The 21549-nt window shown below is 42.1% G+C and overlaps 1 protein-coding gene across 1 annotated transcript in view; it reads left to right on the forward strand.

Annotated features, from left to right (window-relative positions):
* CPO (carboxypeptidase O) overlaps positions 1–21314 on the forward strand; it is a 32019-nt gene extending 10705 nt beyond the window's left edge. The window contains exons 2-9 of the mRNA XM_027523812.1: positions 1837–1936; positions 3919–4020; positions 8279–8383; positions 9495–9605; positions 11011–11101; positions 13820–14022; positions 20027–20111; positions 20923–21314. Coding sequence (XP_027379613.1) covers positions 1837–1936; positions 3919–4020; positions 8279–8383; positions 9495–9605; positions 11011–11101; positions 13820–14022; positions 20027–20111; positions 20923–21185 — 1060 coding nt within the window. The 3' untranslated portion in view covers positions 21186–21314. The remainder of the gene's footprint in view (positions 1–1836; positions 1937–3918; positions 4021–8278; positions 8384–9494; positions 9606–11010; positions 11102–13819; positions 14023–20026; positions 20112–20922) is intronic.
* Positions 21315–21549: the final 235 nt, after the last annotated feature.

The raw sequence follows: 21549 nt of genomic DNA on the forward strand, positions 1-21549 counted from the left end.
AGGAGACATAAGAGACCTGGGTCCGATCCTGCATTGGGATGATCCCTTGGAGGAGGGCACAGCAACCCACTCCAGTATTCTCGCCTAGAGAATCCCCATGGACAGAGGAGCCTGGAGGCTACAGTCCATAGGGTTGCTCAGAGTTGGACAAGACTGAAGCGACTTAGCATGCACAAAAAGAAATGAACTATCAAGCCCTAAAAAGACATAGAAGAAAGTTAAAATATTACTAAGTGAAGGAAACCAATCTGAAAAGGCCACATGCCGTATGATTCCAACTACATGACATTCTATAAAAGGCAAAACTAAAACTGAAAAGATCAGTGGTTGCCAGGGGTTAGGTGGGAGGGAAAGATGCATAGGCAGATCAGAGACGATTTCTAGGGCAGTGAAGCTCTTCTGTATGATACTATTAATATAATGGTGGGTACACATCATTATACATTTGTCCAGATCCATAGAATGTACAGCAGCAAGAGTGAGCCCTCATGTAACCTGTGGACTTTGGGAAATAATGATGTGTCTATGTAGGTTTATTATAACAAACCGACTGCTCTGGTGTGGGATGTTGGTAATGGGGGAGGTTGTGTGTGTCGGAGAGGGGCAGGGAACAGTAAGTATATAAGAACTCTCAGTATTTTTCATCCAATTTTGCTGTGAACCTAAAACTCCTCTAAAAAACAAAGCTTGTTTTTAAAAATTATAAACCACTGCATTAAGATTCTTACAACTATATACAGTAGTGTGGTTAATACTTCAGGCTTTTCACTCAGGCTGTCAGAGTTTAAGTCCTAATAATACTTTCCCTGTGACTCAATTTCTTCATCTCTGAAATGGGAGTAATAAGAATACTTTGGGGCTTTCCTGGTGGCTCAGTGATAAAGAATCTACCTGCAAAAAAGAGATGCAGTTTGACCCCTGGTCTGGGAAGATTCTGTGTGCTGTGGAGCAACTAAGCCCGTGTGCCAGAACTATTGAGCCTATGCTTTAGAACCTGGGAGCTGCAACAAGAGAAGCCGCTGCAATGAGAAACACCAGCACTGCAGCTAGAATGTAGCCCCTGCTCACAACAACTAGAGAAAGCCCACTTGTAGCAACACAAAGACCCAGTGCAGCCAAAAATAAATACATAAAATTATTTTTTAAAAAGAGAATACCTTATCCTAGGACTTAACCAGTGGTCCAGTGGCTAAGACTTCACCTTTTCCAGTTCAGGAAATGTGGGTTTGACCCCTGGTCTGGGAACAAAGGTTCCATATGCCTCTGCTGCTGCTAAGTCACTTCAGTCTTGTCGGACTCTGTGCGACCCCATAGACGGCAGCCCACCAGGCTTCCCCGTCCCTGGGATTCTCCAGGCAAGAACACTGGAGTGGGTTGCCATTTCCTTCTCCAATGCATGAAAGTGAAAGTGAAGTTGCTTAGTCGTGTCCGACTCTAGCGACTCCATGGACTGCAGCCTACCAGGCTCCTCCGTCCACGGGATTTTCTAGGCAAAAGTACTGGAGTGGGGTGCCATTGCCTTCGCCATATGCCTCAGGGTGTGGCAAAAAAAAAAAAGAATACCTCATCTTAGAGTTTTCCAGAAAAGTGAGAGATTTATTATCTCTCTGAATTATCCCAGCCTCCCTGTAAAGTCCCCAACCCGCAGATGAAGAAACTGCAGCTCAGAGGGGCTCAGTGGTACCCATGGTCTCACAGTTTGTAAGCTCCAGAGATGAGACTTGAGGACTGACTTCTGTCCTCAAGGTGCTGTGCATGTTGGTTTCCACTACTTTTATCATCAACCTTCCAACCCTCATGGTATCCTGGTTTCATGGCTGCTTTTTGTCTTTGCAGATCCCTCACACAACAGAGACAAGAAGTTGTGGATAAAGTAGTGAGTCCGTGGAGCATCCTGGAGACATATTCTTATAACAGATATCACCCCATGGGGGAGGTAAGCACGGACACATGGGGGGTGGGGTTGGTGGCGGTTACAACTGCTTTACGGTGGGCAAGGGATAGTTCATATCCCTGTTAATATCTACAGACCAGAGGGCCCCAGAATGAGAAGCTGAGATTTGTCTGTGCACTGAGGCCAAGGGATTCACAAACATCATCCTGTGACCATCACCATTACAGACACAAATCTAGCAATAGAAATAAAAAGGCAAATCAACAACCAAAAGAAAACAAAAAAAAAAAAGAAAAAGAATGCCCCAATCAGTTTTTCTAGTGTAAACATGGATCAAAATTAAATGTTACTCTCGTTTATCAAGTCTTTTAACTGCTTTAAGTAGGGCAGGATCAGTGTGTATATGGATGTAAAACACAGGTGGAGAAGCCTTCTGATTGAATCCTGTTTAGCTGAAAGGGTGGTATTTCTGGTAGGATACAAGAAACACAGGCAACAGCTCTCGAAAGAAATATTTGTATTGCTATGAAGATATGTTTAATGGTTTTTGAAACTGGATACAGTAAAAAGTATATATGCATATATGTGGTGTGTGTATGTGGTATTATGTAACACTTCTTTTGAAGTAAACATTTCTAAAAATAGAATTACTGGGTTAAACAATCATTTACATTTTTTATATAAATGCCCAAATTGCCCTCCAGCAAGGCTTTGCCACTTATTTCCTCAGTCTTGGGGAATATATTAATATTTTCCAGATTTTTTTTTTCAAAGAGTACAAGAAAGAATTTACACTTTCTTCTGTAACATTCACCCCAAAATACTAAAGTCTCTTAGATTTTCTTTTTTAAACAAGATCCAGTAAGATCCATGAGAAGTGTACGTGCTGGTATCAGAGATGAGATATACTTGGCTCGGCTACTTGCTCTGTGACCTTGTCCAAGACATTTAATCTCTATGTTCCTCAGTTTCCTTATATGTGAAAAAGGAATAGCAGTACTTCTCCTGCAGTTTGGTTGTGAGAATAAATGAAATAGGCTACACTTTACTGATGAAGCAATAAATAAAATGATAGCTGCAACTGTGATGTGCTATTTATATCTCTCCCAGGACTCAGGGCACTGCATCTGATCCAGTCTCATCACAGAAAAGCATATAGTACCCATGTGATGAGTTGTTAATCTCTTCCCTCAGTTAAGTATTATTACTGTTATAATAATGCATTTTATCCATAGATATTCCATGCTAAAGATGAAAGTCAATTGAGACACAGAAATTTGTCTCAGAATTGAGAGAAAATTGAGACAAAGTCAATTAAGACACAGAAATTCAAATAGAATTTGTTATGCCAAATTAATTATTATCATTTACCATAATTCTTATCATTCAGATAATTCTGCTAGACAGAAATTGAATGTGGAGGGTATCATATGCTGAGGACTGTCCTAATATGTCTTATCTTGGTTAATTGCTTATTTCATTCTCCCTTAAAGGACCCTTAAAGGACTTTATTTCATTCTCTCCTTAAAGTTATTAACTTGGTCTTGATTTAGAAATTTCACTGTTCTGCGAAGGGGTATACCCAGACTCTTCTCCAATTTTGGATCCATGGACATTAACAAAGGATATTTTGGGGATTCAAAGAAGATCCCACAAAATAAGCTTATCCTGAAATTTCTGGCATGATTGAGTGCCACAGCAAAGTCCAGAAGTCTGGTGGCTATCTGAAAATTGTGTGATTGGACAATGTTTCGGAAGTGTTATTCTGCATTGTTGAACTTGATTATTCTCAATCATTTATTTGTGAAGTTCAACAGGGTGTCCTAGCCTGGGTGGTAGAGTAGATCTTTAAAGAATATGGGAGAAGGGACAATTATAATTCATTGGTTTAGTCTTTCATTTGTGTGCTAATGAACAGCCAAGATCTAAGAGTTCAGTATCTTGATGAAAGAAACAATTATCTTAATTAGAGGCAAGCAAAGGATCTTCTAATTGATAACCTCAGCCCTCCCTGGCTGTTTCAGATCTACCAGTGGATGAGTGAGATAAGGGAGAAGTACACGGAAGTGGTGACACAGCATTTCCTAGGAATGACCTATGAGAGCCGGCCCATGTATTATTTGAAGGTGAGCGAGAAGGCTGAGAGTTACAGCCTTATCCAAGGATATTGGCTTACTATTCAGGGGCTGCTCAGAAGTACGGACAAGGTTAAAGAGACAGGACAGAGAGATGCTGACTTTTCCACCCTAAACTGGGCTTTTAAAATTAACAACTTGTAAATGCTTACATATTAATCATCTGGGTGGAATCATATTCGGAAGTAAAGAGAACTTCGGAAGTAAAGAGAACTTCGGAAGTAAAGAGAACTTGGAATGGTTGGGTGACACCACAGGCCTGCCTGCTCAGTCGCTCAGTTGTGTCCAATTCTTTGCAGCCCCATGGATTGTAGCCCATTGGGCTCCTCCGTCCATGGGATTTCAGGCAAGAATACTGGAGTGGGTTGCCATTTCCTTCTCTAGGGGATGCTCCTGACCTAGCAATAAATCTGCAGTTCTTCAGACTCCTTCATTGGCACTAGGATTCTCTACCACTGTACTACCTAAGGCCCAGAAGTAAGAACTTACTCCTTAGTTTTCTTCCTGCTGGGCCTCACTTGTCCCTGCTAAAACCGAGGAACTTAGAATCGCGGATGGTGGTTGAAAAGGACTTAAGACGCTCTGGCGGAGAGGTTTCCAGACTGTGTTCTGTGAAGGCCTGGATGTCTCCAGCGCTCCCACAGTTGGGGCGGTGGGGGCAGGAAGGATGGTTTGCATAAGGGTGACATCCCCAGTTCACTTTTCATGCTTTTGAGTTTTTACAAAAATGTTTTTTAAACACATTCAGTTCAGTTGCTCAGTCGTATCTGACTCTTTGCGACCCCATGGACTGCAGCATGCCAGGCCTCCCTGTCCATCACCAACTCCCAGAGTTTACTCATACTCATGTCCATTGAGTCAGTGATGCCATCCAACCATCTCATCCTCTGTCATCCCCTTCTCCTCCCACCTTCAATCTTTCCCAGCATCAGGGTCTTTTCAAATGAGTCAGTTCTTTGCATTAGGTGGCCAAACTTTTGGAGTTTCAGCTTCAACATCAGTCCTTCCAATGAATATTCAGGACTGATCTCCTTTAGAATGGACTGGTTGGATCTCCTTGTAGTCCAAGGAACTCTCAAGAGTCTTCTCCAATACCACAGTTCAAAAGCATCAATTCTTCAGCGCTCAGCTTTCTTTAACACACTATTTTCCGTAAAAATATTTGAACATTATGGACAACCTTTATTTTTGGTTCCCTCATTTTTTTTTTTTCCAAGATATTTCTGTGTTGTTGAGTGTTGTCATTATAGACATGCCTGAACCGGCTAAGTCGGCTCCTGCCCCTAAAAAGGGCTCTAAAAAAGCTGTGACCAAGGCCCAAAAGAAGGACGGTAAGAAGCGCAAGAACAGCCGCAAGGAGAGCTACTCCGTGTATGTGTAGAAGGTGCTGAAGCAAGTCCATCCGGGCACCGGCATCTCGTCCAAAGCCCCGGGAGTCATGAACTCCGTCAACGACTTTTTCGAGCGCATCGCTGGCAAGGCATCGTGCCTGGCGCATTACAATAAGTGCTTGACTATCACATTCAGGGAGATCCAGACCGCCGTGCGCTTGCTGCTACCTGGGGAGCTGGCCAAGCACGCCGTGTCCGAGGGCACTAAGGCTGTCACCAAGTATACCAGCTCCAAGTAAATATAATATGCCTAGCTGCTGTTAACGGAGAAGGCAATGGCACTCCACTCCAGTACTCTTGCCTGGAAAATCCCATGGACGGAGGAGCCTGGTGCAGTCCATGGGGTTTCGAAGAGTCGGACACGACTGAGCGACTTCACTTTCACTTTTCATTTTCTGAGGGAACAAAGACCCAGAGAAGTAAAGTGACTTGTGCAAAGTCACAAAGTCAGATCATAGCATAGCCAGAGGAATAAGCCATTCCCAAAGTTCTCTGCCCCTTTTGCATATGACATAATGAAAAACGTTTGAGGCTGATTAACCACTTTTCCATAGACTCTCAGGTTCAGACCAGTGATTTTTCAATCCTGATTGCTTAATACTGATGCCTGGGTCCCATTCACAGAGATTCTGAGCTAATTGCTCCAGGATGGGTCCCAGGCACCCCTTGAAAGCTCCCTAGATGATCCTAAGGTACAGGCAGGGTTGACAACTGCTACACCTAATCAGTGGGTTTTCAAAGGGTGGCCCTGGACCAGCAGCATCAACATTACCCGGGAACTTGTTAGAAATGCACATGCTTGGGCCTAACTGCCAATCTACTGAATCAGAAACTCTGCAGTTGGGCTCAGCAATCTGTGCTTTAACAAACCCTCCCCCAGGTCATTTTGATGGACACTCAAGTTTCAGAGGGCTTCCCTGGTGGCTCAGATGGTAAAGAATCCACTTGCAATGTGGGAGACCTGTGTTCAATCCCTGAGTTGGGAAGATTCCCTGGAGAAGGCATAGCAACCCATTCCAGTATTCTAGCCTGGAGAATCCCCATGGACAGAGGAGCCTGGTAGGCTACAGTCCATGAGGTCACAAAGAGTTGGACATGACTGTGCAACTAAGCACACACGCACGTTTCAAGACCACAGTGCATTTCTAACAAGTTCCCAGCTGGTGCTGATATTACTAGCCCAGGACTGCTCTTCAAGAACCATCACCAAAGCAGTATGGCATTAAAAACTAGCATTATTTGTTTGCTGTCCTCTTACTACTTACTATAGACATGTTATTTTGCAAAGCACATCCTCAAATTATAGTTACTCACAGTTACAAAGAAGTCTATTGACTTCAAAACAGAATTTACCCAGGAGTTGACTGCTATGTTAAACGTGGGCCACCTACCTACGTGACTTTCCATAGGCTGTCAAGCTGAGCTGAGTCAGCCAAGAAGATATCTAAACATCCTTTGCACAGGACATCTTTTAAAAAAGAGAATTGACATGTAATAAGGAGACAATAAAGGTAAACTTACGGTCATATATATATATATATATATATATTCATAAAAGAGGGAATTATAAGACAGAATTAAGGTGAAAGGTACATTAGGAGCTTTGAAAATGGGTGAGGCTAAAAGGAAAAATTCCTTGAATATAATGAGTTCAAGCCGCATATTTCAAAATTTGTAACTTTCTCGTAGATACAGAGGGAGAACCTTCATCAGTCCAACTCCCAGGAGCTTTCAATGAACAAGAGTCCAGGACATTTACAAAACAGAACCAGATGTGACTGTTACAAACATGGGCATGTTCACAGCTTCTCCACCAAAGAGGATCTGTAATTGCTAGGTTAATCCATAATTGCCCCAAAAGAGGAGGGGATCTTTATTGCTTTGAGTGAGGCTGGACACGAATGACAAGTGGGAAGAGGAGAAAGAAGACTGGGTCAGCTGGGACTGGAGGAGTCTCTAAAGAAAGAGGAAATTAATGAATTTAATAAGCATTGCAGGACACTGTGTATTTGGATCCTTTCTCAGTTTTCAAGAAGTTTAAATGTAGTACATGTGTGCATGTTAAGTCACTTTAGTTGTGCCTGACTCTTTGCGACTCTGTGAACTATAGCCCGCCGCTCCTCTGTCCATGTGATTTTCTAGGCAGAAACACTGGAGCGGGTTGCCATTTCCTTCTAAAGGGTATCTTCCCAACCCAGAGATTGATCCGGCATTTCTTATGTCTCCTGCATTGGCTGGGGGGTTCTTTACTGCTGAGCCATTGGGGAAGCCCTTAAATGTAGACTGGGATTCAATTTAAGTTCTTTTGATTCTTGAATGTTACTACTTGTGTACTTTTTTACTCTGAGTGAACTCTATGTGGGAAGGTTTTATACAGTTTATAGAGATTTAGCGTCACAGTTTGTGGCTTGGAAGTTTTGGCCTTTATTTAAAGTTAGGGAATAATTTAAGGTATAGGGAAGACCAGGCTTTGTGTGGGGGACGCAGGGGAGTCAGTAAGTTGTCCTAAGAAAAATAAGAGAGCAAGCGTAACCATCAGTTCAGTTCAGTCGCTCTGTCGTGTCCGATGCTTTGCGGCCCCATGAATTGCAGCACGCCAGGCCTCCCTGTCCATCACCAACTCCCGGGGTTCACCCAAACCCATGTCCATTGAGTCAGTGATGCCATCCAGCCATCTCATAACTATAGGAGGGTCATATTGGTGGGTGTCTTTACCAGCAGCCTTGCCTCATCCTTGAAACCACGGAATGGAGGGAGACAGGTGCCCTTAGGGGAATAAAAAAAGATCTAATAACTTTTCACAGTGGCTTGCAATCATAAGCAATTATTTGATAATGGAACACAAATGTCCCCTCCAGATCAGCCAACCATCCAGTAACCCCAAGAAGATTATCTGGATGGACTGTGGAATTCATGCCAGGGAATGGATTGCCCCTGCTTTCTGCCAGTGGTTTGTGAAAGAAGTAAGTGTTTTTAACTTTCTCACAATGGCTAGTTGTGCTTAGTCGCTCAGTCATGTCTGACTCTTTGCAACGCCATGGACTGTAGCCCTCCAGGCTCCTCTTCCCATGGGGATTCTCCAGGCAAGAATACTGGAGTGGGTTGCCATGCCCTCCTCTAGGGGATCTTCCTGACCTAGGGACTGAACCCAGGTCTCACACATAGCAGGCGGATTCTTTACTGTCTGAGACACCAGGTGGTTAACTACCCTACAAAACACCTGTCACGTCTCGGCTATTTGGAGAGCACGTTTCTTTTCACATGTTGGCAAGGCAGCTCTCCACTGAGCTGCTCCTTCACCTCAAAGTGAATGGAATTCATAAGTAGGTTCACTGAAAACTGAGTTAGATGTTCTGGTGTCTTTTTAGTGCACCCAAAATCATTTTTATTGGAAGGTAAGCAAATCTAAATGGAGAAGAAAATATATCTTGGGAGTCAGAGATGAATTTGAATCCCAGAGCCATCTCTTTCTAATAGTCTGGTGCACAATTTCTAACACCAGGACCCCTAGTTTTTCACCTGCAAAAGGTGTATGAAATGACTACTTCAGTGCCTGTTGTGTGGATTAAGAGATTAACACAGAAACTATCAATACCTGGCACCGTGAATTCTCACATATTACCTATACCCCTCCTTAGGGAATAAGACTTTAAAATTAATATAAGATACTTTTGTGTCAAGCCTTTTCAGAAGCCCAAACAGGATGACATCCACAAGGAGTAGTTCTCAAAGTGTAGTTCCTAGACCCACAGCATCAACATAACTGGGAACTTGTTCAAAATGCAAATTCTGGGTTTCCACCTCACTACCTCATACCTAGTGAATTGGGGCTAGGGGTGGAGATGGGGGCTGTATAGCCAGGTGGGCAGTATGTTAACAAGCCAGCCTCCAGGTGATTCTGATATGTGCAGAGGTTTCAGAAAGACCACACATTGAACAGGACAGTTGAGGCAGGATTGATGGGCAAAGGCCAGTGTACACTCACCTCCTATGATTAAGCTGAAATTGTCAGAAAATTGAGAGAAAAGACCTCTTCCCAGGATCATTCCAAACATTTTTCTATCAAATGTCCAGATTCTACAGAACTATGAAGACAACTCAAGGATAAGAAGGCTCCTTAAAAACCTGGACTTCTACGTGCTTCCGGTTCTTAACATAGATGGTTACATCTACACTTGGACGACTGTGAGTACATTGAGTTTGGTCCTGGGATGGGTTCACGAACTAGATATTGATTCAGGTTCATTTTCTGACTTCAGTCACTGCAACTATAAAAATGTTTTGTGGTCATTTAAAGGAGGAAACCTCATTTGGAATTAAAATCCACATTTTTAAGTCAACAATCTAAGTTAAGTTTAGGATCAAGGAGGCTGAAGGCCTTTTTTGAACATTTTTGTTTGTTTGTTTTTGACTTATTCCCAGTGTTTCAGCCAGACTTAATTTTCTTCAACCCCATCTCTTTAACATTTGTGGATTGCCTGTCACCTGATAAGGATTATGTTGGTATAAAATTCCTACACTACTGTGTATCCTTAAATCAGTTCTTGAAACATGAGTGGCACAAATAATCTATAAATTCTAACCCAACCTTTATTTTTCCATGGTGGTCATGCATATGGAGTTGTGGACAGGGGAACATCTCATAAAATTATCTTTTTTTTTTTTTTTTGGCTGCATTGGGTCTTTGTTGCTTTGTGCAGGCTTTCTCTAGTTGCAGTAAGCTTGGGGTACTCTTCGTTGCTGTGTGTGGACTTCTCATTGCGGGGGCTTCTTCTGCTGCCAAGCACAGACTCAAGGGTGCACAGGCTCAGTAGCTGTGGAGCACAGGCTTAGTTGTTCTGTAGCATGTGGGGGTCTTCCTGACCAGGGATTGAAACCTGCATCGACAAGCGGATTTATATCCTCTACACCACCAGGGAAATCCAAGATTTTTATTTAATAGACAACTTCCTCTTTTAAAATGTTTCTAAAGCATACCGCTCCAGACGTCAGAGCCCTGTTTCTAAGGAGTATTCATTCCTCCCACTTCTTCCAGCTCCCCCAGACCTTCAAGGGACCCCTTTCTCTGTAACGGCCTCTCTGGCCCAGTATGAATCAAGCCCTTCCCTTCCAGCTTGTCTGGTGAAACATGTCTTTATCCCTATCTCTACTCATCAGTTGTCTGCTTCCAGAAATGTGCACAAACCATCTCTGATGCACCTGCAAGAGCCTTTTTCCATCTGCCAAGCCATTTCTCTTTCATTCTTTATCACTTGAACCTAAAAAAAATGACTCTGAAGCTTTTCCTGATTAAGCAGATCACATCCACCAGGCACTATTAATCTGCCCATGAGGGAGAGGCCAAATTACCCCTCCAAAGTGATGGTTTACACACATGTGCACTTAGGGTTGTACAGATGTTCCTGTTATTGGGGGTTACTAACCCATCTGGGGGACTAAAAATTAAATGCACTAGCTTCATAATGTTGAGGCAGGTTCTTCCAGACAGTCCTAGGAACTATTTTTCATGTTCAAGGACCACCATCATCACTAACACTGTGATTTATGAGACCTTAGAATGACAACATCCCTGTTTGTTTCCCTGTTACAGGATCGGCTTTGGAGGAAGTCTCGTTCATCCCATAATAATGGCACATGTTTTGGAACAGATCTCAATCGAAACTTTGATGCATCCTGGTGTAGTAAGTACATGCTTACTAAGTACATCATTAGTAAGTAGATGAATAACAAAAAGCAAAAAAAATGGAGCAGAGAAGCTAGGAAAGAGGTGCATTACTAGAGTTAGTACTATTTATATATGCAACTTTTGAAATAAACATCTAATATTGTATAGCTTTCTGGACTTCCTGGTCGGTGTTACTCTGTCTAAAGAGATGATATTATCTATGCAATAAGAACAGCAACACTCATATGCAGGACTCTTTTCAAGTGAGATTGCCTAAAAAAGGGCAACGATGACTTTGATCAGTGTGCATATATTTGAAACTCATCACTCTTTTTAAAAATATATCGTTCAGTCACTAAGTCATGTCTGACTCTTTGTGACCCCATGGACTGCAGCATGCCAGGCTTCCATGACCTTCACTATCTCCCAGAGTTTGTTCAAACACATGTCCATTGAGTCAATGATGCCACCCAACCATCTCATCCTCTGTTGCCCGCTTCCCCTCCTGCCCTTGGTCTTTCCTAGCATCAGAGTCTTTTCCAATGAGTCAGCTCTTCACATCAGGTGGCCAAAGTATTGGGCTTCAGCTTCAGCATCAGTCCTTCCAATGAATATTCAGGATTTGTTTCCTTTAGAATTGACTGGTTTAATCTCCTTGCTGTCCAAGGAACTCTCAAGAGTCTTCTCCAGCACCACAATTTGAATGCATCAATTCTTTGGTGCTCAGCCTTCTTTATGGTCCAACTCTCACATCTGTACATGACTACTGGAAAAACCACAGCTTTGACTATATGGACCTTTGTTGACAAAGTGATGTCTCTGCTTTTTAATACACTGTCTGGGTTTGTTATACCTTTTCTTCCCAGGAGCAAGTGTCTTTTAATTTCATGGCTGCAGTCAGCATCCATAGTGATTTTGAAGCCCAAGAAAATGTGTGTCCCTGTTCCCATTGTTTCCCCAACTATTTGCCATGAAGTGATGGGGCCAGATGACATGATCTTAGTTTTTAATGTGGAATTTTAAGCCAGCTTCTTCACTCTCCCTTTTCACTTTCATCAAGGATCTCTTTAGGAATTGGTATAAAGAAAAGTCAGAGAATTATCCTTGCAGATATTTTTTACAACATGAGGGCAGAACAAAACAAACATTTTCTTCTCATCAAGGCATTTTCATGTTTCTGAATCTGAACAGACTCAATAGATTGGAAGCAAATAGAAATAAGGATGGATAAGAGCAGTCTGGTTAAAAACCAAATGACAAAGGTTCAGATTCGGTGGCTGTGTGTGTGATCTTGGAAAAATTGCTCTCTCGGCTTTAGTTTTCTCTTTTTTAAAAAATGTGGCTCAACATAATACCATCTTATCAGGAGGTTGTCGTGGGGATTCAATGAGATGTATCAACTTGAAAAATATTCACAACCTAAAAGTTGAGGATTATGTTTTATTCGGTGAGAATTTTTAGGACTTCAAGCTTGGGAGACAGTGTATGAAGTGACCTTGAGAGAGCTACTCTGAGCAGGTGAGGGGGAAAGCCAGGTTTATGTAGAGTTTCGCAATAAATAGCAGGTGGTCTGAAGGTCAAAAATTATTGTTAATGAAAGAAAACAGATATACCAAGATAAGGAATTTAACCCTTTCTATGTATGGGAAGATGCAAGAGTCTGGACTGAAACCATTCCTTTGATATGCACCTCAGCTATCTGGGGCCAGTATTGTCTGTTTTTCACCTCCTGAACTTCCTTGGGGCTCACTGCAGAGAGTGGCTGCATTTTGATGGCTGCTAGATGGCAAGTATTCTTCTCCTTCCCGAGTTCCCCCAGGGCTCAGCTCACACTGAAGGGCTGCAATTGGTGATGACTATGAGGTCGGCCCTGGGATTTCTTTGGAAGGAATGATGCTAAAGCTGAAACTCCAGTACTTTGGCCACCTCATGCGAAGAGTTGACTCACTGGAAAAGACTCTGATGCTGGGAGGGATTGGGGGCAAGAGGAGAAGGGGACGACAGAGGATGGCTGGATGGCATCACTGACTCGACGGACATGAGTCTGAGTGAACTCCGGGAGTTGGTGATGGACAGGGAGGCCTGGCGTGCTGCGATTCATGGGGTCGCAAAGAGTTGGACACGACTGAGAGACTGATCTGATCTGATGATATCCTTGTTTACTGATATGGCAGGAAATATCCCATTTCTCAGATGTCTCACAGGAGGGGCTGAGCACAGTGCCCAGCATGGAAAAGGTACTCTGTTGATGGTCCTTATTATTACTGGTGAAGACAACTGACTGAAAATAGCTGTTTTTCTATCCTTGCAAAATAGCTCTAGAGAGACTCATGCCAGTAAAACAGCAAGAGAGACACTTAGGACAATAAGACTATGACAGAGGCTGACCCTGGAACCCAAGAACTGGTTCCCAAGCATTCGTTTCAGGGGCCCCAAAAATTTAAGTGAAAGATTGCTGAAAATGCTTTTCCTTTTTGCATCTTCCTTCCCCAGCCACATAAGCAGGGAGTTTGTTTCTAAATCTGAACATCAGCCCTCCTGCCTTTCTGTGCTCCTCCTTAAATGACATTTAACCAGGACAAACTTAGACAAGCAAAGGCAAGCCTTGATTCCACCCACAGATGCCCTGAGTAAGAGTGAATCCTCGCAACCCACCCCCCGATCTCAACCCCCACCCAAGTTGGTGCTAAATGGAGACCATGATGCCTTCCTTGGGGTTTCCTGTATATTTCAGGTATCGGTGCATCTCACAACTGTGAAAGTTTAACGTTTTGTGGAACAGGACCCATGTCTGAACCAGAGACGAAAGCTGTTTCCAGCTTTATCGAGAGCAAGAAGGAGAACATTGCCTGCTTCCTGACCATGCACTCTTATGGACAGCTCATTCTCGTGCCTTATGGCTACACCAAAAATAAATCAAATAACCATGAGGAATTGGTAAGCCCATACACAGTGCCGGAGCCCTGAGAGGCCTCAGTAGGACTCTGCCTTCCTTTACCCCCTCGTTTCCTTTAATAGGATTTTGGCTCCAGCCCTGCTTTTGTTCCCTCTGCTTTTCCTTATTTTCTTTCTCCCGCTTTTCTCACCTTGCCAGACGCCTGCTGGGAAGACTTCAGGTTAAATGCTGCTTTACCTACGTTAATTAACTACCTGTTTCGAAAAGTGTCAAGTTGGGAGACATCTTAGGTATTCGTGTATAATATAAATGAGATGATTATGTTAATAATCTGTAGGAATGTGCTTTCATTTCTGTAAATTCTCTTGAAGCTCAGTTCAGCAATTATAGCTTCTGAACCGTGCTTTAAAGAACTTGCCAGCTGTTAGTGGAATATGGCATATCTAAAATAACATGGCTAAATAATATCTGCTCTCTTCTCTGCTCAACACAATGCTTTATTTCCCTCTGAACTCTGCCTCTAGTTTTTGCCTAGGAATATTTGTAAGGGGAAGTGCCAGTGGAATTCAAACCGGGGCAGGGAAATTCTGCTTTGTCTTATCTGGGGTCCTTTTCTGAAGCTCTGTTTACCCAAGCCCTGATGGGCAGAATTGCTGGAAAGTACTGGGCTCTTGCCCTTTTGTGAACCTGAGAACAATAGACATAAGTCAAAGAAAGGGTCAATTTAGAATTGTTGTAGTATTTGTTATCTTTTCCTAAAATTTATTTTTTCAACTTTTAATTGTGGTAGAATCGATATAAAATTTACTATCTTAACCATTTTTAGGTAGACAGGTCAGTAGTTACATATATTCACATTATTGTGCAACCAATCTTCAAAACTTTCACCTTGCATCATCAAATATCTCTACCTGTCAAACAACAACTCTGGACCCACCCACCTTGTCTCTGGCACCCACCCTTCTACTCTCTGCCTCCTGAGTTTGACTACTCTAGGTAGCTCATATAAGTGGAATCTTACAGCACCTGTCCTTTTGGTAACTGGATTATTTCACTTAGCATAATATCTTCAAGCTTCATACACGTTGTACCATGTATCAGAAGTTCTTTTTTCAAGGCTAAATAATATTCCATTGTATGTATGTACCACATTTTCTTTACCCATTCATCAATCAATGGGCAATTGAATTGTTTCCATCTTTTACCTATTGCAAATAATGCAGCTATGAACACAAGTGTACAAATATCTCCTTGAGACCCTGCTTTCCATTCAGAATCTGCCCGCAATGCAGGAGACACAGGAGATACATTTTCGATCCCTGGATCAGGAAGATCCCCTGGAGGAGAAAATGGCAACCTGCTCTAGTATTCTTGCCTGGAAAACTCCATGGACAGAGGAGCCTGGCAGGCTACAATCCATGGGGTCGCAAAGAGTCAGACATGACTGAGCACATGGCACATCCAGAAGTAGAACTGCTGAATCGTGTTGTAATTCTATCTTCAACTTTTTGAGGAATCATCATTTCCAGAGCAAGTACACCATTTTCCATTCCCTCCAATAGTGAATAAGAGTTCCAATTTCTCCACATTTTCACCAACACTTGTTATTTTCTGTATACCCTTTAAAAATATTTTTTAAACAAGTTTCTCATTATCAACAAATGCTGGGCTGGACAGCGGCCTGGCTTGCTCTGTTCTTAAGATTACAGAAGGCGGGTGGCCTATTGACTCTGTCATTTCCTCTTGTCTCTCTCCCCCTGGAACATCACTTATAAAACACATGTCTGGGCACTAAAAGAAAAACCACTATAGATCTTTGCTGAGGGGAATACCTCCTCCAGGAGTCAAAAATATCCAATAGTACCCAAGTGTCTTTCCACAGTTGTTTTTGGGCATTTGTACTACCTGATTATTTTGTACAAGGTAGAAATAACATTTACCTAGAACTTTAAAAATTACAAGGAGATTTTATGGCCCTTATCTGATCCTCATGACAATATAGTAAGCTCACTTTGGAGATGCAGAAGTTAAGACCTTGAGTTAATAGTATTTCTAAAATCCCTGTAGATGGTAAATGGTGGAGTCTGGGTTGGAGCTCACGTCTTCAGATTCCAAGCGTCACATTTATCAGGCCACCAGACACTGCCTCTCCTCTCCATGTAAGAAGGGTCTGCAACTTCTGGAAGCTGTCATTGACTTTGATGCCTGGGCCACTGTGTCCTATATTCTCCTCATTTCTGTACCCCAGAAATTCTATTTCTTCAGTAATGTACTGAAACAGGGATTTCAGTCAAGAAGCCCAGACCCCTCCTTATCTCCCAGTTCCTGTGATATTTGCCATTGTTGTTGTTGTTCAGTCGCTCAGTTGTTTCTGACTCTTTGTGACCCCATGGATGACGCCAGGCTTCCCTGTCCTTCACTATCTCCCAGAGTTTGCTCAAACTCATGTCCATTGAGTCAATGATACTATCCAACCATCTCGCCATGCGTGTTTGATTTCTGCTTAAAGGATTCTATGACAAATACAAATGAACCACCACAGACAGGCCATTATAGATCTTTGATGGGACAGGTCTTCTACCAGCAAAAAAAAAAAAAAAGAGGCTCATATATCCCAGTATTTTTCTAGGTAATTTCATTCCCTTTTTTAGTCCAGGAAAACAGATACTACATCGCCATGTTGCAAGGTTTGCATTCAAAGGTCACAGGGTCTTGGGCTACTGAGGGCTGTCTCCTTAGAACCCTCTGACCACAGAGTGAGTACTGACTTTACCACTAATGGAAGGTGGAACTCTAAGATGAGAATTACTGGCAATCCTTAATACTCTATGTAGAGATTGAAAATTGAATTGACAAAGATTGCTTCAATTCTGTGTCTCTTACAGTATCAGGTGTTGAAAAGTTAGCATAACATTCATCACTAAGACTTCTCCATAAAAAGACTGAAAATGTTACCACCATGTGTCAAACTCATTGAAGCTAGTTAGCAGTGTTTTTAGGTTCTCAGTGGTAAGCTTTGATAGAGCACACAAAGACAGAATCACACCAACTGTTTCAGGAGTTTTCCATTTCTGGTATATTTACAACCACCAGAGACTAGTAATTAATCTCTATGTATTTACAAAATGAAAAATTTGTATAAATCATGATAAATATTATACTGCGTGATAGACAACTTGGCAATCACTAAGTAGGGGAAATAGAACTATATATAGCCTCATTCGAAACTTCTCTGGAAATTAGAATAGCTATAAGAAGTCTAATGTTTCAAATGCTGACATTCTTTCCATCTGAACTCTTTCCACATCAACCCCTGTATCCCATTCCAAGCTCTATCCTCCCACACAGATGCCAGGGCCTTAATCAATCTTGTTGAGTACTTGCCCGTGAATATATGCCTATAGGAAACTTTCTGGGCCCAGGAAAGAAGTTATTAAGCATGCATGAGGTCTTTAACAATGTAAATTACACACTACTAGCAAAGAGATTTTTTATTATTTTGACTAGAAGGAACCTTAAGGCTGAGAAGAAGGATAGCAGAGAAATTGGCTCTCTATGGCCTTGCAGTATAGTGTTGAAAGGAGGCAGAAATCACAAGTTCTTTTGTCAAGAAAGAAAAGGAAACTGGAAAGACTCTTTCCCACCCAATAGGCAGGATTTAAGGAGAGGGAACTATATAAAATTAAGTTTGGCCATAAGAAGAAAGAATCTTGATCTGGAGTGAGTTTCAAGAAATAAAAAATGAGTGCAAGAACCTATCTGAATAGAAAATATAGCCTGGAGCTGCTTCATGCAAACCAAATAACGGTTAAGACCCCACATGGACAAGTTAGCAGAGTTTCATTCAAAGAAATACAGATACACATGGGAATTAAGAATAATTAAAAGCAATTTATATCTCTACTAGAGACTCCCAAAGAACTAGACAAAGGAGTGAGCTGCTAAATTTTAGCAACTCTTTCTCCAGGGTGCGTGTTTTAATTTCACTCACACACGGCAACTATTCTGAATCCTTCCTTTCTCTCTACTCTTCTTTCTGATTTCCTTAATGGATTTTTTCTCTCCAGAAATCCCCTCCCTGACTCTCTTCTCCTTCTTATAATTTCCTCTTCTTTCTGCAGACAGCTCTTGTACCCCTTTCCAGAGGCTTCTCTGGTGGCTCAGTGGTAAAGAACCTGCCTGCCCAATGAAGGAGACAAGTGTCCAATCCCCGGGTCAGGGAGATCCCCTGGAGAAGGAAATGGCAATCCACTCCAGTATTCTTGCCTGGGAAATCCCATGGACAGAGGAGCCTGGTGGGTCACAAAGAGTCATATATGATTTAGCGATTGAATAACAAAAACAACAACTTCTTTCCAGTGTAAGTGATTAAAACCAGATTTATTCCTTGCACTTATTTAACCCTTCCTACCCATCATTTCAGTTCTGGACACAGGAACAGGAACTAGGAACCAGGAACTAGGGCAGATGTATAATCTTTCAGGAAGAGAGAGAGAATGTAAAACTCAGTAGTGAGTGGAGAGGAGGCAAAAAGCTTGCAAATATGTTCAATTTAAAGTTCTAAGTCCTACCACTGTTGCATGGAACCCTCCCACCACTTATTACCTCTCCTGCTTTTCGTTTTGAATGTCACTGTGCCTAAATCCACTCTACCCAAAGACCACACTGTCACACATTAGGATTCAGTGGGGCAGTACAGGAGCAGGAAAAAAAAACAAAAAAAAACAAAAACAGAATCTAAAATAAGATCTGTCACTGATCAAGGGAAGAAGTCGGGAACTGATGCTCCTGAAAGTGTAGTCTGGCTGCCCTAAGGGGTGAAGGAATGGTGGATCCAGGCAGGTGGTGGCTAAGGGGATTTTCATGGTGTCTTGTGTAGAACCCAAGGGGAAGTAGTGGTGTAAGTCATCAGGTGGCTAGAATATAGCACTAGGGAATCTAGGGTGGGGAATACTTAGACTGTCCATAGGGTATGAAAGGAGATTTATTGCATGGTCAATAAACATAGCCAATACAGTTAGACTTCAGTTAGTGTTTCTGATCTCAGGAAAGGGTCTTCAGAGAGCAAGGCTGAGACCTTAGACATCATCTAGTTCTGAAGGGTTTCCAGTGCAGTCAGGTGACATGGTGATAGGTACAGAGAAGGGTGTCATTTCCTGTTCTGAAAATCTATGAGCTTGTGAAAGATAAATATCAAATACCTTTAAAGAAAAATAAGAGGGAAGCAATAAGAGGAGTATGAAGAAAGGGCTATGTAAGAAAAAAAAAAGTGAGGAGATATAATCTAGTCACGGTACTCAAGAGAACTTGGCATTTGAGAAGGTTTTGAGGTGGTGCAGAATTTCAACAAAGAAATGAGACATCCCAGGTAGAGGGCATATCTTAAGAAAAGGCAGAGAGGCTGAAGAACATGGGGCACATCTGGGGAACTGTGGGAGAACTGGAGTTTGACTATAATCTAGGGTAGGATCAAGAAAATATGATGCTGGAAAGGTGGGTTAGGTCCTTATTGTAGAGAATCTTAAATACTACACTGAGCAGTGTACCCTAACGCAGTGGGAAACCAAGAGTCAGTGAGGGTTTTCAGCAGGACCATGATCACAGTCCTGCTCTACAAAAGCTCACCCTGAAGTCAGAAGATCCGCTGGGATTAAGGATTGGTAAGAGGAAGGAAAACTTATTAGAAGATGACAACAGTCCATTTCAGAGTTAATAAAACTGAAATAGAGTGATGATGTTAGAAATGCAACTTGGTCATTATTTGAGAGAAGAGTCAAAGATGATTGTCGGAATTTACATATGGGGCACGTGATAAGACAGAATGATGAAAATCAAAACAGCCTTATTAGTGGAGGAAATGATGAAACTGGATTTGAGTATGTTGAGTCTGAAGTATCAGCAGATGACCCAGGTATAGGTGTTCAGTGGGAAGTTAGAAAGATAGTCTGGAACTCAGAGGATGGATTTGGACAAAATAGCAAACACTCTGGATTGTTAGATTTATTTTTAACACCAGATATCTGTCTCTGCATTTCCCACCTACAGATCCAAGTTGGACAGAAGGCAGCAAATGCATTGAAAGCAAAGCATGGAACCAATTATAGAGTTGGATCGAGTGCAGATATTTTATGTAAGTATCTTTTTTTTTTTAACTTCTTCAATAATATCTAAGGCACAAAAGAAATCAGTGGACTTTGGAGTGGGGTGTGGTGGACAGGATAAAAGTGTTCCATGGATCAACAGGAAGTTGTACAAATCAAAATGATCAAGGATAAAAGGCAGGCTGTACAAATCCAGAATTGTGTTCTCTAGGGATAAGGTGCAAGCTAACTAAAAGTAAAAAATACACTGGTTCAGATCAGTACTCCCTCTGGCTTCAGTTATAAAGAGCTAGCCATGAGAAGGTACAGGAGTTAATAGGAAAGACCGTTTCCAGTGATCCTTGATCAGTTGATTTAGTTCCCAGAGGACTATCAGGTTAAGAAAGCAAAAGAGGTGGGGCTTGGAGTTTTTTTTAAAAAAACAATTTACTTGAAAGAACAGTGCATTGCTTTCCCAATCCCCAGCTACCACCCCCTCCAAACACTGAAGAACCAACAAGATGTATTCTCCGAATATTTTTCCTATAGGTCATTTTGTTTCTGTCCTTGATATGTCAGTTGACTCTTACTGTCTAATATCAGATTGTCTTTTCTTTGATTCAGCTGAGAAATTTTAACCAAACCTCTGTTAGGTGCCAGGCATAATGCCAGGTATCGTGGGGATGGTAAGTGGAGACAAAAGCCGAAAATATCAAAGAGAGGAAGAAGGCAGCTGTCCATAGATCCTAATATGAAAGAGTTGATTTTGCTAGGCTGAACCTTTAGTCCCTTAAATGTCCCTATAGAAATCTATCTTTTCCAAGGGTAACTTCTAACTCTGCCTCCATGTTTTATTTGTAGATGCTACATCAGGATCCTCAAGAGACTGGGCTCGGGACATTGGGATCCCCTTTTCATACACATTTGAACTGAGGGACAATGGTACCTATGGATTTGTCCTGCCAGAAACTCAGATTCAGGCCACTTGTGAGGAAACCATGGAGGCTGTGCTTTCAGTCCTAGATGATGTATATGAGAAGTACTGGTACACAAACAGTGCCAGAAAGGCAAAATCTACTGCTCTGGTGCTGGGCTTGCTGATGTCCTTCATGTCTCTTCTCTAAGTGCATCCTACCCAGACCTGCTCGGCCCCAGTGACATGGATATGGCTGCCCAACAGGTGCTTTTGCAACTATGGAGAAATCAAATAATTTAACTAGAAATACTTTCAATAAAGATGAATCATCTTTGTATTTTCATGTTTGTTCTGCTGTAGATGATTTTTATTAATTCTAAAAGAGTATAATATTAGTTATTGGTACAGTAATGCTACAAGTGAAAGTCACTCAGTTGGGTCCAACCCTTTGCAACCCCATGGACTATACAGTCCATGGAATTCTCCAGGCCAGAATACTGGAGTGGGCAGCCTTTCCCTTCTCCAGGGGATCTTCCCAACCCAGGGATCAAACCCAGGTCTCCTGCATTGCA

This window comes from Bos indicus x Bos taurus, chromosome 2, assembly GCF_003369695.1.
Source record: "Bos indicus x Bos taurus breed Angus x Brahman F1 hybrid chromosome 2, Bos_hybrid_MaternalHap_v2.0, whole genome shotgun sequence".
In the NCBI taxonomy this organism is placed as follows: domain Eukaryota; kingdom Metazoa; phylum Chordata; class Mammalia; order Artiodactyla; family Bovidae; genus Bos; species Bos indicus x Bos taurus.